The 17,654-nt window shown below is 43.6% G+C and overlaps 1 protein-coding gene across 1 annotated transcript in view; it reads left to right on the top strand.

Moving 5' to 3' along the window:
- The window catches only part of ATP10A (ATPase phospholipid transporting 10A (putative)), a 190,428-nt gene that overhangs the window by 155,380 nt on the left and 17,394 nt on the right, over positions 1 to 17,654 (top strand). Inside the window, 5 exon segments of the mRNA XM_027067869.2 lie at positions 2,721 to 2,938; positions 4,965 to 5,159; positions 7,571 to 8,153; positions 15,384 to 15,487; positions 15,581 to 15,707. Of these exon segments, the coding sequence (XP_026923670.2) occupies positions 2,721 to 2,938; positions 4,965 to 5,159; positions 7,571 to 8,153; positions 15,384 to 15,487; positions 15,581 to 15,707 (1,227 nt within the window).

Genomic DNA, 17,654 nt, shown 5'->3' with positions numbered 1-17,654 from the left:
TCAGAAGGGCATTGGGCAATTCATGCTGTACTCTTCCCCTTAGAAAATGATGTTCGTGGAAGCTGAAGAGAAATGTTACTCCTGTTTGAAGTTTACAGGGTGTTACTCTTCCCACTTCTCCTTTCCTTATGCTTTGCTGCCTCTGTCCTCCCTGATCCCATAGAGAAGCTATCCACTTCATAAGTGAAGGGTGTGACTAGAACCAGCCACCCACCCGAGTCGGGAAGGGGCACCACAATAAGGGTCCCTGTGCCACAGTAGTGTTTGTGGAGCTATGGCGCCTCTGAGAGGCACCATCAACTCTTCAACCAGGACTCCCTTTTCTTCCTATAACAGCATCTGAGAACATGAAAGAAGTCTTGCCACAGGAACAGAAGCAAATACAGTATAGGAGTCAGCACGTGCTCATCATTAGGAAACTTATTTATTGAGGGGATATGGTAGGAAAGATCTCAAGGAAGCATGGGATTTTTGTGAGTTTCATAAAACAATTATGATACCCACTAAGGCCCTTTCTGTAAAATTAATCATATTAAACAGAAGACATCGGAACTTATACACTATGTTTAACTTTATTTGCCACCCAAAGTAAATGGTCAGTGACTGTGCCCACCTGTCCCTTTTCACTCTACCCTTCTGTAACTCCTCAGCCTAGTGCAGAAGAGTTCATTTGCCTGAAGGCAGAGTTCAGCCTAGTTGTAAAGGAACCAGAGACCCGGGTCTGAAGTCAGGTCAGAAGCAGCCTTTGAAAGCTGGACCTGAGGCTCTATGGGCAGAATCCCAACTAAGATTACAGAAAAATTTTGATAGTTGTTAGATGTTTGTTATAAAACTAAAGGTTGCATTGCCTCTGGAAGATACAGGAAAACATTTCTGGTGAAGACTAAAACAACCAGGCCTCTCCGCTGCATGTTTGAAAGAAATGCTATGATCAGTCATTGACATGCTCCTGGGGCCAAGAGCATCTTCAGCTGTTACTTTATGTGGTCTGACCTCACAGATCTCATTAGTAAAATGAATTCAGATGACTTTGGCTTTGTATGATGAGCCCAGTTCACATATATCTGAACCAGCCATGGAGACTCTTGGTATGGCCCTCTGACCTTCTGTCCTGGTGACACAGTGTGCCTAGAATAAAGCATCACCTGCTCCTTGCCTTTATCTTCCCCAGGAACACTGAAGGCATTGCTCAGGCCACTGTTGGTCAGAAATTGCTGCATCGCTGTAGACCAGTCATATCAACAGTGGTCTGAAGGATGGCTACATTTAGGCTAACATCTGACTACTACTGCAGGAGACTGGGATAGGCAGGTATATCCTTTGAGAGGCTGACACCAAGTTCCTAATGCACAAGCCTAGAAGCTTGACAGCACTGTGTCCAGGCTTTGTTCTTCCTTGATGTTCATTCACCACCAAACTGTGACTTATATCAGCAGGAGCAGGTGGGATGTGCAGGAGGAGATTTGCTTCTGGGGTGAGGAGCTCCCTCAGTGGGATCCTGGTGTTGGCAATTACTGAGTTTTGTGACCATAATTGACTTACCTTTCCTTATCTCTGTTTTTCTCATCCCTAAAGAAAAGTCTTAACTAAAGAAAGTTGTTAAATATAAGGCCACAGGCATTGGAGGGCTCCTCTTTGTCCCTTATGTAGGCCACATTGTGTTAAGATATTTTGTGCTCACACCCAGCACTGGACTTGCCCTCGAAGTTCTTAGCAATTGCTTGTTTTGAATGAGTAATCCTCATGAATAGCCTCCTTGCTCATCTATGATGAAATAAGCTGAACTAAAACTGGGCAAAGCCAGAAAAATGTGTTCAGAGCCGTTCATTAGCAAGAAACAGAGCAGATGTACTTCATGTGATTCACCGAGTGGCTGGCCACATGGCCATGGATTTTTGCTGGGCAATGCCCCACTAAGCATTCAAGTGTAACAGTGCAGTCAAGATCATCTAAAATGGATCTTTGCCGGTGGGTCTATACCCTGGTGACATTTGTCCACTCTATGCAATCCCACAAGGACTGTTAGCCTCCCTATTGGGTAGAGCTTCATCCTTACAAGGTGAATGCAGATAATACCCACCCCCTACCTGACCCTGGACAAGGAGCGCCCGTGGGAAAGCACCATCTATACAGACTGAAAACTATTATTTTTGTGTGATTGCAGGGCAGATGTTCAACTTGTGATCTGTCCTAACAGCCCTAGTGAGTCAGGTGGCCCCATGACCCTGGGATAAGGGCAAAGCCTGGAGCCTGGCTACACTGTGGGAGAGGACTTCATTGCCCTGCCTTTGTCCCCACTGTCTGCTGCCCAAACCACATTCATCACACCTAGGGTCCACCTGAATAGAGGGGCTGTATGTGAATCTGTCTCTGTCCACACCTTACTTGTTTGTGGAGCTCGATGGCCACTGTGCCAAAATGCACAGGATCTTTGCTTTGGCATCACATTGACCTGGGTGTCCTCTCCACCCTCCTGAATCCTGTGTACTTAGCAAGGTCCTTAAGTTTTCTGAGACTCAGTCTTCTCATCTGTGCAGTGGGGTGGAGAATATCAACCTCATGAGGTTGACTGTAGGTGCACATAAAGCCTCCATCTCTCAGTGGAAACTTTTATTAAATGTGGCCTTGCCTTTGGGAAAGTGAGGGTGGTGAGTGCTCTGAATCAGTTTCATTTTCCTAGCCTCCCCATGATGTGTCACCCTGTGTGCCTTTCCCTACAGCCCAGCGTCTGGCCAGGTACCAGGAGGCAGACTCAGAGGAGGAAGAGGCAGTGCCCAGAGGGGGCTCGCTGCCCCAGCGCAGCAGCATTGCGAGCCATCAGAGCATTCGCATCATGCACAGGAGCCAGAGCACCAAGTCACATCGGCGCACAGGCAGCCGGGCCGAGGCCAAGCGGGCCAGCATGCTGTCCAAGCACACAGCTTTCAGCAGCCCTATGGTGAGTCCCACTCAGAGGACAGCAGCTACCCATGCTGGGACAACACCACCTTTCCTTGCCCTGTCATTTCCCTCCATTCATCAGAAGTATCTGTATGTAATAATACAAATGAGCTGTTGCTGGGGGGTTAGCTCTGTTCAGTTAACAGAACTTGTGTGGCCAACACTTTCTTCACCCTACATTGCTGGATCTTTTCTAAAACACTGACATGGCCCCTTTGTCATGGCCTCTAAGGCCAGGGAATTGTTGGTGAACTACTCAGATCAGTGATGGAGAGGAAGTCTGTCCTACCAAATGAAATGAATAAAACATCAGAGCAAGATGACAACTGTGAAAAAGAAAAGACAGATGGAAAAAAAAAATTTTTAAGTAGATGAGCCCAAATGCAATAAACTTCTTTCTCCATTGCCTTGCCCCAACATTTATGGACCATTCTCATCAGGCAGGAAAATTTCCAGAAGTGAATGAGTGATAGCCTTTAAAAGATCCTTTCACTTCTAAAATGTTTTAAGAACAGAGAGGAAGAATCCATTTTGATCACTCTGTGTTGGCCTCATTCTTCTGTGCCCTTTGAAACCTATATAGGCTGCCATTTAAATTGTGATTGCTGATTGGTGGTTTTATACAGGGCACTTGGGAGTCGGGCTCTACCACCTGGCAGGAGGAGCACTGTGTTGAAAGCAAGCTTTTCTGACATCGATGTAACAATATGGGTCCAAGGGTATTTGAAATATTCAAACTTTCTGACCTAGGAATTTAGTGATTCAGTCAAAAATTTCTGTGCATAGAAGTTTATCAATGAAAAAAATATGTATTCAGTGATAAAAGAGTGGCCAAATGAATTATAGTATATCTAATTTCTAAGTTGTTAAAAGTTGTATTTTCAAATGATTCTTAAAAGCCTGGAAAAGATCAGACTGCAGTTAGCCCTTGATCAACACAGGTTTGAACTGTGCTGGTCCACTTACATGCAAAATTAAAAAAAAAAAGAAATATAGTGCAGTATTGTAATTGTATTTTCCTTATGATTTTCATATTTTATTTTTGCTAACTTTATTGTAAGAATACAGTATATAATACATATAAAATTCAAAATATGGTGTTAGTCCATTGTTCATGTTATCAGTATGGCTTTTGGTCAGTAATAGGCTAATTTTGGGAGTGTCAAAAGTTATACATGGACTTTTCGATTGCATGGGGGGTCAGCACCCCAACCCCCTGCACTGTTCAGGGGTCAACTGTGTATAACGTTTTGCGGAACATGAAACTGCCAATTTATGTATATTTTTTCTTTATTGAAGTATAATTGACATATAATGTGTAAATTTAAGGTGGGAAATGCAAATCAAAACCATAATAAGGTATCATTTCACACCTGTTAGAATGGTTATCATCAAAAAGACCAGAGATAAGAAGTGTCAGCAAGGATATAGGGAAAAGGGAACCCTCATTCATGCACTATTGGTGAGAATGTAAACTGGTGCAGCCACTAGGGAAAACAGTATGGAGTTTCCTTAAAAGCTTATAAATAGAATTACTGTATGATCCAGCAATCCCACTTCTGGGTTTATATCAAAAGAAAATGTATAAAATATTTTATTATATATATAACGTAAGTGTCTAGAAAAAAGACTGGGAGGAAACAGAAGCACATGTTTCAAAAAGTGTGTATGTGAGCTGGTGCGATACAGATTTGTTCCATTTTCCCTTCTCTGTCTTTTTCAAATTTTTCTGAGTCAGATATGCTATAATAATCTATATTCTTAGCTGTATTATTTTTTAATGACAACATATATATGTTCTATATAAGAATATATACATTTCATTTCACATATAATGGATATTACATTCTTACACAATTTAAAATTATGTGTAAGTCATCACTATAAAATGGCATATGTAGATGAGTCAGATGAAGGGGCCTTTACAACTTAGAATAAAATCAAGGTGCCTTAAATAGTCAAGCACCAGGATGCTTGGCAGGTCACTGGGTCATACTCACCCCTAAGCCTCCATTTTCTTGCAGGAGAAAGACATTACACCTGACCCAAAGCTGTTTGAGAAGGTGAGTGAATGTGACAGGTGTTTGGCCATCGCAAGGCACCAGGAATACCCACTGGCCCACCTCTCACCAGAGCTCTCTGATGTGTTTGACTTTTTCATCGCACTCACCATCTGCAACACAGTAGTAGTCACATCCCCGGATCAACCACGACAAAAGGCAAGTTCTGGAGTCTCCCTGTGAAGTTGATACCTTTGACCTTCAGCATGGCCCCACTGTTGTCAGTCTACCCTTTCCAACAGGACTATTTACACTACCTCTCTCAGGTTTAAGGGGCTATATCAGGGGGCTTTATATGGGACAAGCCAGCTCACTGGTTCTGTGGTGCCATTCCTAGGCTACCAGAGGCAGGTGAGGGGTTTGGGGCCAAGTAAGAGAGGACAACTTCCTCCCATGATGGGTGGGGCACATAACAGCCTGGCCTGGAGTGAGGCTGCCCTACACTACCTACACAGAATTTCAGGGTTCCAGATTCTCAGAGAAGAGTGCACAAGACAGGCTTGGGGCCCAGACAAATCACCTGGACTTGAATCCTGACTTTATCACTCAGCTGAGTGGCTTTGGATAAGCCTTCCCCTCCTGTGCCTTATGTGACATGAGGCCAGTGGTGAGGGTTAGGGAAAGGGCTCAGAGTAGGGCTTGGCACACAATAAATGTATTTGATGTTAACAAAGGCTTTTAACATCATCTTTCAAGGAGAAGTGGTCAAGAATCGATGGGAAGTTACTTAAGATGGTGGAAACATAGCATTAATCTAAGTTGGTTTTTGTTTGGGTTAATAATAAGATTCTTAAAGTTTCATGTGCAAAAAGATCCTCTCTAGCCCAGGTGCTTCTGAGAAAGTCCTCCAGGTGGGCTGGATGTATGCTTGTATAGGGTGCACCTAAGGATGGATGTGCATAATGCAGCAAGGCAACTTTAAATGGGTAAAAATAAAAGTGTTCTAGGGCTAGATGCATGCCATAGACCTGCCTCTCAATCCCCTACCCTCCCAGACCCCTTTCCCTTCTCCTGGGTTAGCCCTTTTATCAGGTTCCACTGATGGCACCATTGGTGTGTGATGTGGCCTGAACAAGAGGTCTCTGCTGTCTCTTGGCAGCAGCCTATCTGGCAGTAATGCAGCACCCCCTGTGCCCTTGCTTCTGCGACACTGGCCTGCAAAAGCCCCAGTGGGCCTGGTAGATCCAGAGCAGACAAGATCCCACCACTCAGAGACCACAGGGTTGCACCATCTGCCTTAGTCAGGAGGTGTTTTCTGCTGCAGCTCACCTCTTAGCTGCCTCAGCATCCCTCATCTGGCCTTTGGGTTCTTCCACCACCTAGTATTCAGCCCCTCTGGCATGCATCCCTGCATTCTAGTAGAACCTGTCTGACAAACTCAGGCATTGTTGCAACTACTGAATCACTGAGAAAGACCCCAGCATAACCTGAGGCATATGATGATGGTGACATAAGCAGTGCATTCCATATTGGGAGGAGAATATTTAATCACCCACCCTCAGACTGCAAATGAACGGGTCTCTGGATGTGTTCCTCTTCTCACATATTAATGAGTACTAAATCTTCAGGGTATTTGGAGCCGGCTGGAACTCCAGTGTGGCTGTTTGAATCTCCCCCTTGGATATGTAGCACATTTAAAGTTATTATAGGAACAAAGAAGAAGCACCTTTATCAAAGTTGGTCCTATGGGCCCTGCTTGACCACACACCTGACTTTTCTTCAGGCTATTGTATAATATACAACTTTGGACACACGGGCAAAATTATGAAAATTTAAGGCTAACTATAACTCCGTGTTTTGATTGTTATAACATTTGCTCTAAATCCATTTTCTAGCAGAAAGTTAAAATAGGTATATTATGCCAGCATTAGTGAACAATACACCTTTAAATAAAATATTGCTGTTGCTCCATCATTGAGCTTTTTGGAACTCTAGCAAATGTGTATAACTGTTATTTTGTTGTTTTAATTTCTTGTTGGAAGCTATATAATTTATTGTGACTTTAAAAAAGTTAGCTAAATGATTTCAATCCTGAATTTGTCCATGCATTTAGCTGTTTAGAAATGTTCTTTTGGGTTTGGGAATGTTCTTTAAATTTTATATAGACATAATTCAAAGGACTGTATAAACTGGTCTTCTGTTAAATGTTTTTTGCAAGTGGGGAAAAAAAAGGCTGGGTTTTGTGCCAGGCAATGACAGGCATGCTCTTCTGAGCCTTTTCTGCAAAGCAGTGGGACATTGCAGTGTGGAGACAGCCAGCAGAAAGGATAATCTGAAAGCCTGCAGGCACCATTGGCCTGAGTCCCCTGAGTCAGTTCAGGGCCTCCATGTAGCTACCCTGGTGATCACATTCTAAAAGAATATATATCGCGAATCTTTGCTTAAGTGAAGTGTAAGAGGCCAAAGGGTGATCTCAAGGAAGATCAGTGCTGGCTCTGGTTGCAGTTTTTAGTGCATGCCCCAAAATCTGGGAAATGGGAATTCTATGCTCCGAACCCCCACTGGGGAAGTGGTAGTTGGGGTGAGGTCTCTAGACACACCTTCCCTGTCTTCTAACTGCTTCCTTGCAGGTGAGGGTGAGGTTGGAGGTGAAGTCCCCGGTGAAGACGATAGAAGACTTCCTACGAAGGTTCTCACCCAGCCGCCTGACCTCCGGTTGCAGCAGCATCGGGAGCCTGGCCACCAACAAGACCACCCACAAGTCAGGGTCAAACTTTCTGTCCACCCTGTCCAATGACAGCACACTGCTCAGGCTGGAGGAGAGGCTGGGCCAGCCAGCCCCAGCCATTGCCAGCAATGGCTACAGCAGTGGGGCTGCCAGCTGGGCCCCAGAGCACACTGCCCAGGAGCAGGGGGTGGAGCTGGAGCAGGAGCAGGAGCTGCGCTATGAGGCAGAGAGCCCCGACGAGGCAGCCCTTGTGTATGCTGCACGGGCCTACAACTGCATGCTGGTGGACAGGCTGCATGACCAGGTATCAGTGGAATTGCCCCACCTGGGCAGGCTCACCTTCGAGCTCCTACACACGCTGGGCTTCGACTCCATTCGCAAGAGGATGTCAGTGGTGATCCGGCACCCACTCACCGATGAGATCAATGTCTATACCAAAGGAGCTGACTCAGTGGTCATGGACCTCTTACTGCCTTGCTCCTCAGGTATCCAGCTCCTCTCCACTGGGTAGCACCTCCAGTCCCTTTCCATGAGTAAAGTGATTTTCATTAAGCCTTTTCTAAAGCGGTGCCTATCAGAGATTACCTTTCTGGATCACCCTTTCCCTCCTCTGAGGTATTTGGACTAGAATGCTCTGGGGGGTGGAGGATGGAGGGCTTCAGTGCCTAAATTCACCTCAGAACAGTGGGGTTGGGGGTTACTTGAGGTGAGGCCTAGCATCGTTTTAAATCTGGCCAATGGAGGTCAAGAACTTTTAGATTAGAAGTTCCGGAAGGTTCGTTCCTACTCCGTGATTGCCTGGACCAGGGCGACTGTGAAGCCAGGTCATAGTTTGTAGCCAATTTGTGGAGCTGCCTCAGGTCACAGGCTGCTGGCCTCTCACTCACTGTCATCTGTCCCAACTTCAGGCAGAGCCTGAAGTCTCTTTTGAATACTAGAGTTCCATATAACTTCTGTGTTGAAAAAGAGAAATCTAAATCACTGGTGTCGACAGTTAGAACTTTATCCAGCAGAAGGGCTTGTTTGCATCTCCTTCTAGACACATGCTTCTGGGCCTTGGGAGGGGGGTGGCCAAGGTCCCCATCAGTAAACCTTGTCACCCTTCCCTCTGTACTTGGAGGATGAAGGAGTACATATCTAGGTGAGAGAGACTGGGTGGAGGTGAGGGTGCTGCTGGCAGATAGAAGGGTATCTGCTGTGGCTTTGCTGCCTGACCTCCACAGTCTCCTTATCTATTGTATTCTGGAAATAGCCCTAGGTACAACCTGCTGTGAAACCTTGTACACTGGATGGAGCTAGGGAATAATTTACTTCCCGTGGTCCTCTCACCATAATATCAGTGCCTCAGAACTGGACTCCTGGCTCTCTAGGCCAGCACCACTCTGTTGTGGGAAAGTGTACTAAGGAATCTCTACAGACAGGAAATCCTTTTCCCACGGGAATACCTCTCAGTTTGCAAACGTGGCTCTGAAAACAGTTTGGATAGCTTTTCATGGGCATAACCTACCAGAGGGCAAGATTTGCCTTTCCACCTCAGGGATTCTGTGCTAGTGTAGACACAGGCTGATTTTGCATTCCCAGAGCCGCCTTCATTCTGCCATTCAGTAGCCTTTTTGTTTTCATGATGGTTTCCTTCACTGTGCAAAACTTTTTTATTTTGATGTAGTCCTAATAGTTTTTATGCTTTTGTTTTTCTTGCATCAGGAGACATGTCTAGAAAAATGTTGCTACAGCCAGTGTCAGATTACTGCCTGTATTCTCTTCCAGGATTTTCATAGTTTCAGGTCTCACATTTAGATCTTTAATCCATTTTGAGTTTATTTTTGTGTATGGTGTCAGAATAGTTCAATTTCATTCTTTTACATGTAGCTGTCCAGTTTTTCCACCATTTATTGAAAAAAAAATACTGAAAAAAACACAAACACATGGAGGCTAAACAACAGGATGCTAAGCAACAAAAGGAGAAATCAGAAAGTACATGGAAATAAATGAAAATGAAAATACAATGGTCTGAAACCTATGGGGTACAGTAAAAGTGGTTCTAAGAGGGAAATAAATAGCAATACAGGTTTACCTCAAGAAACAACAAAAAGCTCAAATAAACAATCTAATCTTACTACACCTAAAGGAACTAGAAAAAGAAGAACAAAGACCAAGGGAAGTAGAAAGAAGAAAATAATAAATATCAGAGACTTAAAAAAAAAAATCATTGACCAAGAACTGGTTCTTTGAAAAGCTAAACAAAATTGCTAAACCTTTAGCCAGGCTCATCAAGAAAAAAGAGAAAGGACCAAACAAGAAAGAAGTTACAACTGACACCACAGAAATACAAAAGATTATGAGAATACTACTAAAAATTATATGCCAACAAATTGGAAAACCCGGAAGAAGTTGATAAATTCCTAGCAAAGTACAGCCTTCTAAAACAATCAGGAAGAAATAAAAATCCAAGCAGACCAATTAATTGTAATGAAATTGAATTGATAATAAAAAAAAACTACCAAAAAATAAAAATCCAGGACCAAATGGATTCATAGGTGAATTCTGCCTAACATTTAAGGAAGTGTTAATACCTAAATCTCCTCCACCTATTCTAAAAAAGAGAAGAGGAAGGAAAGCTTCCAAATACATTCTTTGAGCCTTCTTCATTCTGAAATTTGATTTTGCATCCACACAAAAGAAAAACAGATATAGCAATTATCTGAGATTTAATTCTACTGTAAAAAAAAAAAATATTTGTCCTTTTAATTAAAGACAGTTTAATGGACTGTTGTATTTAAGAATTAACCACATACAATGGGTCATGTATAAGGTAAAAGGCCTGGAGTAGCACTAAGAAATGGGTAGGACAGGGTGGTAGGTGGGGCCCACCATAGAGAAAAGGGATCCTGTTGAGCTGTGCAAGTACAGTGGTTGCCACACTTGTACTTTGCTGGCAGGTCACTTTTAAATGAGTACATAGTCTTAAATTTCTAGACAAAGCACAAACAAACAACTCCTACCACTCATAATCAACTTCAAGGTCAGGGGCGTGTGAGGAGTCTAAGAGCAGGCTGGGAAGCCTCGTATCCCTCTTCACCTGATCCTTCAGCCCCTGTGTAGCTTTGCTGTTGCACTCACCTCCTCTGCTACTGTCCATCTACTGCAGGTCTCTGGGAGGAAATTACTATCCATATCTAGGTAAGTATAGGTGAAAAGAAGCAAAGCCTTCCATCTGTTGCACCATGGATGAGACAAGTAAAAGAGTGACATTGCTATAGTGACACATTGTCCAAACCATGACATTGAAAGGGGCAGATTAAAAATAGACAATTTGTGTAGCTCTCCACCTTACTCAGGGAATTTCCAAGCAGTGTGTGGTTCAGATATGTTTGGAAGATCTACATGTAGACATCCAGCAACTTAAGATTCAAGATGTTCTGAGACTCCATTGCTTTCCCAAGAGAGGAGCTATAGGATGGCTCTGGGGTTACCTTGAAGTTATCCACTGGTAACACCCCGGCATTATGTATAAATCATTCAACTTTTACTTTGTGGGTGGATGGAGTGTGGAGAGCATACTTGAGCACTTACCTGTGCTCAGGAAGTAGAGCATTGTGTTCAAGCTGCTGTACCTGTGCACTGGTGATAAAGTAAGGTGGGCACACAAGTATTATCCTCTGGATTACTTCAGATCTTTAAGATCTTTCTTCAAAGAGATATAACACTTCTACAAAAAAAGGCAAGAGGAGGCTACGATGATGGTTGATGTGACTGTGTTAGAGGGAGTGCGTCATATTCTCAGGACGTGATCAAATCTTAGAAGTTGTGGGGGATCAGGTAGAAAGCAGGGACTGTATCCTACTCTAGTACCTACAGACCTCTGTTCAAATCCCAGGTCTACATTTATGGGCTGGAAGGAGTGACCCTGGAGAAGTCACTTTCTTTGCTTTAGTTTCCCATCTGCACAAAGGAAATCAGGATACTGACCTCATAGGAAGCCCCTGTCCAAACCCCTAGCACAGTGTCTGGTGTTATATAAGCATAAAGTATAAGCTAGCTCCCTTTTCCCTTCTCTCTGGTTCCTTCCCCTTAAGATTCACTTGCTTGAGGTTTGGTCCAGCTGCTACTTTGTGTGGTGTTTAAGACACAAACCCCCAGATTGCCCCACCTTCTCCAAGAGTGAGGATGGAGAGTAGCCCACCACATAGCATGGGAATCACCCATTGCTGCTATTCAATAAATCAATAAATGCATGCATAAACAAGGGAGGAAATTCACTTTATTTTGCCATCTTGCTGAGATGACTCTATAAGAGAAACAAATTTGTCAAAAGCATTAAGAAAATGAAAAAAATAAGAAATAGAAGTATCACTAAGCATTTTAAAAGCACGTGTTAAAATCATGAGTAGGAGTGGAAATTTTCCTCTGAGCGCCTCTTCACAGGGTCCTGAGCATTGCCAGCAGTGCACTGGTGGGGACCCTGCTGCAGTGTCCATGTGCACTACTCGGCCAGAGCTGGCGCAGGGCTCCTCTCAGTCCTATTGCATCTTGAGTGCAGTGACATGGGAGTCTTCTTTACTGACAGGAGCTGTTACTGTCTGACACTGTGCTTGCCCCCCACTCCTTACCTCCAGCACCCAGATGTGGCTGCAGAGACCTTCTTCCTGTGCCCCTTAGGCCACCACTTCTCTCCAGGAGGTGCTGGGTAGCATTGGTTCTACCTCTGGCCATAATGTTGCTCCATTACCAAACTGGCTGTTTTGCAGTGCAACACAGAATTCTTCCTACTACCATAGATATAAAAGCCACAGGGGGTCTGGGTTGCCTGTAAAGTATCAGAAAGAAGAGTCAGATACTGCATGAATATCACTGAAAATGCAATGTGAACATTACAATGCCTGCAGTCTGAGATCAGTGCAGGAGAGCCAGGCTTACCACATAACTCTGGGGGTCCATGGGTGTACTTTCCAGGACAGCACCAAATCCACTCTTCCTAGGTGCCCCCAGCTCTTTGGTGCTTGTCTGCTTTGGGTTTGAGTTCTTTCTACCATCCTGGCCCCTCCATCAGAATGCAGATGTATTGCAGCATTCACAAAGAGCCAATTCCTACAGACCCTGACATTGGTTCTCAGTGACTGTCCAGCTACTGGTGTAGTGGGAATCTGTAAGGGAGAAATCATGTAAGAATCAGGAGCAAGGTCTTACCTCAAGTGGCAGAGGAGATGTATGTCTTCAAGTCTAGAGGAGGGAGGGAATGAGGCAGGGCAGTCACTGCTTCTCTGCAGGGCTTGCTGGGCTCTTCCCAGGCCCTGCTGTGGGTGTTCCCATACAGAAACAGCTCAGTGTGGCCACCTGTGTGATTGCACACTCATCCAGGGCACCCAGAATGCCAGGCTGCCTGGCCTGCCTCTTTTTCATTGATTCTGTTTTGACAAGTGTTTGGGCACAGCCCCTGCATACTGCTCCTTTACCTTCTTCCCCTCTCCTCTCTGGAGAACTGAAGTTCTTTATGATTATTATTTTAATTCCAAAGCCCCTTAGACAGATGCCTCTGGTCAAGGAACAGCCAGCGTCTGGAATAATGTTGTTATCATGTTCTAAAAATGCTATCATGATATCAGGAGTAAATGGTAGTCACAATTAAGATGTCATTTTTTGAGTGTCTTTTTTCCAGGAAATTTAAATTCCTAAAGCAAAGTCATCTAGGGCAGGATTTTCCCTATCTCTCTCTCTCTTTTTATTCATTATTGCTCCCTTTAAGGAGCCTTTTTAGATATTTTTTAAATTATTCCCCCCATGACATTTTAATGCCACAGATAGGCTATATATATATACATATATATATATTTGTTTATGTGCTGTATATATATCTGTGCTTTATGCTATACCTAAATATGTTTTAAATATATAATTAAAATTATATCTGGGCTTTCTAAATTTTTTTTAACATTTATTCATTTTTGAGAGACAGAGCACAAGCGGGAGAGGGGCAGAGAGAGAGGGAGACACAGAATCGGAAGCAAGTCCAGGCTCTGAGCTGTCAGCACAGAGCCCGATTTGGGGCTCGAACCCACAAACTGTGAGATCATGACCCGAGCCGAAGTCGGGCACTCAACGGACTGAGCCACCCAGCACCCATGTCCGGGCTTTTTTTGCCCCACAACCAGTGTTTTAGACCCATAGAGGTGCTATCTTGATGGAGAACACATGTCTAAGAGGTGAAAGTGTTTCTGCCAGGTCCAGTTTGTCCAGGGCCTGACTCAGATAGTAGACAGCCTTCCCCAAACCAGGAGCCTCACCACTGATAAATAGAGTTGCCAGATTTAGCACACAAAATCTATTGAATGCCCAGTTAATTTAAGTTTCAGATAAACAACATAATATTTTTAGTAAAAGTATGTATTTTTTTTAAGTTTATTTATTTTGAAAGAGAGAATATGTGCACACAATGGGGGAAGGAGCAGAGAAAGAGGGAGAGAATTCTGAGCCCCATGCGGGGTTCAATCTCACGAACCACTGTGAGATCATGACCTGAGCCAAGATCAAGAATTGGACTTTTAACTGACTGAGCCACTTAGATGCCTCAGTAAAAGTATGTCTTATGTGCTATTTATGCATCTTATATTCTATCTGGTAATACTACTGGCATTTTGGGGGTAGAAACTGCACTTTCTGCTAAAGTACAATTTTTTGCAAACTGGAAGAATATGTACCTTAATTTATGTGTACCTCCTGGACCAAAGGGATACCAGATCACTAATAAAGTTTTGTTTATATGAGCTCATTTCAACAAAGGTCATTAGTAACAGTCATAAATATGATGTGGTTCTTTTTAAAATAACAAAGCAGCTTTTACCTTAAATTTTATGTGAAAAGTGTGTACAATTTACAAGTGACAAAATAGACATGGGACGAATCTAGTGGTACCAAGGTTTCACAGGAGATTGTTGGAGTAAATCATGGGGTAGGATGCTCTTGTGACATTCCTGCTTAGTGAATTGCAACAAAATGCAATTCCAAATGCAGACAGCTAGAACACTGCAGAAAGGTGAAGACAACTTCTTTCTCACTGGCCCTGAAACACAGTCATAATATACTTTTATCATGCACAAACTAAAGTGCCTTATGATTTCCCACTCATAATTGGTGACCCAAGAAAATGTTAAGAGTTACAAAAGTGTGTGTCACCTTGTCATGATGCCACAAGTTGGGTGAGGCTAAAAGTCAGCACTTCCGTAGTTCAGTAATAAGCAATAAGTATGCTCAGCTGTGTCTACAGGAAACAGAAAAGGGTGCATGTTTGGAGAGGTCTCACATGTAGACAGCTAGTTTCTTAGCTTTTTCTTTTTAACTGTGGTAAAAAACAAACCCCATATAACAAAATTTACCATCTTAATAAGTATACAGTTCACTAGTGTTAAATAGATTCACATTGCTCTGCATCCTTTGAACAATTCCTTGTCTCCTCTATGCTCCTTTCTGTGTCTGTGAACGTGACTACTTTCAGACCTTAAAAATGTGGCCATTTTCATGGGAGGCTTGCCTGGAAGCTGGGTGAGAAGAGCTTCCAGGCTAGAACATCTAGAGTGGTGCTGACCTCTCCTCTGTGTCAGCTATATGTGTAGAGCTGTTTCAACACCGTGCAAAGCTACCTGAGGTTTATGGAGTGGTCCAGGGCAGTCTGCTGGACTCTGTTCTTACTCATCGATGTTTCTGCTTCTCTTCCAACCTAGATGATGCCAGAGGAAGGCATCAAAAGAAAATCCGAAGCAAGACTCAGAATTACCTCAACCTGTACGCAGTGGAAGGTCTGCGCACTTTGTGCATTGCCAAAAGGGTGAGTGGGTGCCCCCTCCACAAGTGCACGTGCTGACCACTGCCCCAACAGTGCTCAGCACCTGCATTGGATTCATCAGTGTGTCTCATGTAGGTTCTGAGTGAAGAAGAGTATGCCTGTTGGTTGCAAAGTCATTTAGAAGCAGAATCCTCCCTGGACAATCGTGAAGAGCTTCTCTTCCAGTCTGCCATTCGCCTGGAAACAAATTTGCATCTGTTGGGTAATTATGCACATGAGCATGCGTTGCACTGAGCAGTATGGAATTTACAGAGACAGTTCTGGATGGTGAGGTGACATGGCTCCAGTCTTTGGCAGCTCTTCACATGCTGGCCTTGATTAAGGAATTGCCTGGCCTGATGCTAGCATGGCTCCCAGGACCAACCATCCTTGATTGAACATTCACACCATGTCCCGTTTCTTGATGTTCTATGTACTGTCCCACTAGACACCCAGTGACAACACCTGACTTGCCTTCCCTTAAACACTGCTTTCCCACAGAAATAGAGATGAGGAACAAGGCTTCTCAACAATTGATGCTTATTGAGTCTACCTCCTACCCCTAAGTCAAAAAGAAACTGTTGGACTCCAGAAATGGCTGCACTTTATGTCTTATGAATGTTTCATGGATTCAATTTGGTTGAAAAAGAAAATGAGCTCATTTTTTACTAAAATGTGCTCATATTTGCTACTGTGTTCATATTAGTATTTATAAGAGTATTTATTTTAATATTTAAAATATTTAGTATTAAATTTGTATTAAATTAGCTGAGTCTTTGTATACATGGTCTCTGTGACTGCACCGTTTGTAATCATGCTGTATATACACACACTACATCCTGTGGTGCTAGTAGTCAGATGGTATACCTGGGGCATGGAGAAACTGGAGTTCATCTCTTCATTCAATACAGAGAGGCTGTAATTCATTTGCCCTTGTTCCCTGGACAAAGGAATTGGGCTACCTACATATCTATATATACATACATAATATAACATTTAATTCATCTTAATAATATATTTAGTAGCATAACATACATACTTTATATAATATTCTTTTCTGCCTGTGGTATCCTATAAGAGGGCATGCACTGCGCAAAAAAGGCCCAAGATCCAGAGGCCCAGAGACATCATTAGCAGTATCCCTGGGAGTGATTAAATGAAAACACTTGGAAACAGTTTTTTCTAGTCTGCCAGGTTTTGATTTACTGAGCTAGGACTGTTCACATCTAGAACATGCTTCTCCAAAACAGATGAGACCCTTTGGCAAGGCAGGGGATCCTGTTTGTCCTCTTGGCCTGAGGACAGGTGTGCCTGTCTAAGTTCTCTGACCCTTCACTGTGGGGCACTCTCCCTGGAGAGCTCTGACTCTTGAGTGGAGTAAAATTTGCCTCCCCAGTTTCTTCTTCCAGTGGACACTTGTCCTACCCTCTGGAGCAACACAGATAAAATCTCTTCCCCTTCCAAGAAGGTAAGACCTTAACTATTTGAGGACTTGGCTGTGAGCCCCTAGTCTGTCTCTTCACCTATACTATTTCACTCCTACCTTTCCTTTTTTCAGAGGCTAGGAGCCTTGGCTTGGTTGTTCAGTCCTGGCTTTGTCATTTACTGGCCATGAGAGCCTGGGCATGTGACTCTGTCTTTTGACATCCCAGTTTCCTTCTGCTGGGTGATAATTCTCTGGGGTGAACAGAAGGGCTGCAGTGGAGCACTGAGTGAGAAACAGGCACAGGATCCAGTACTTAGCCGCATGTGGTGATGTGTCTTTAAGTTATTGAATGCTTTTTGTAGGTCAATTATACCTTGACTCCACCCTCCTTGCATCTGCCAACTCATCTGTTTTAGGAAGAGAAAAGGAAGTGGTGTCTATCTTAATCATTTCAGGCTGCCATAACAAAATAACACAGACTGGACAGCTCAAATAACAGACATTGCTTTCTCATAGTTATGGAGACTGAAGTCCCATATCAAAGTACTGGCCATTTTGGTTCCTTAAAGGGCTGTCTTGCTGGTTTGCAGATGACTGTCCTCCTTCTGTATCCATAAATGGTAGAGAGAGATCATCTCTCCTGTGTCCCTTATTATAAGTGCACTAACCCCATTCATGAGTGTTCCACTCTGATGACCTAATCACCTCCCCAAGGCACCACCTCCTAATGCCATCACCCTGAGG

The sequence above is a fragment of the Acinonyx jubatus genome, chromosome B3, assembly GCF_027475565.1.
Source record: "Acinonyx jubatus isolate Ajub_Pintada_27869175 chromosome B3, VMU_Ajub_asm_v1.0, whole genome shotgun sequence".
NCBI classification, from domain to species: Eukaryota; Metazoa; Chordata; class Mammalia; order Carnivora; family Felidae; genus Acinonyx; species Acinonyx jubatus.
Note: the sequence above shows the minus strand (reverse complement) of the source record. Positions and strands in the feature narration are given on the sequence as shown.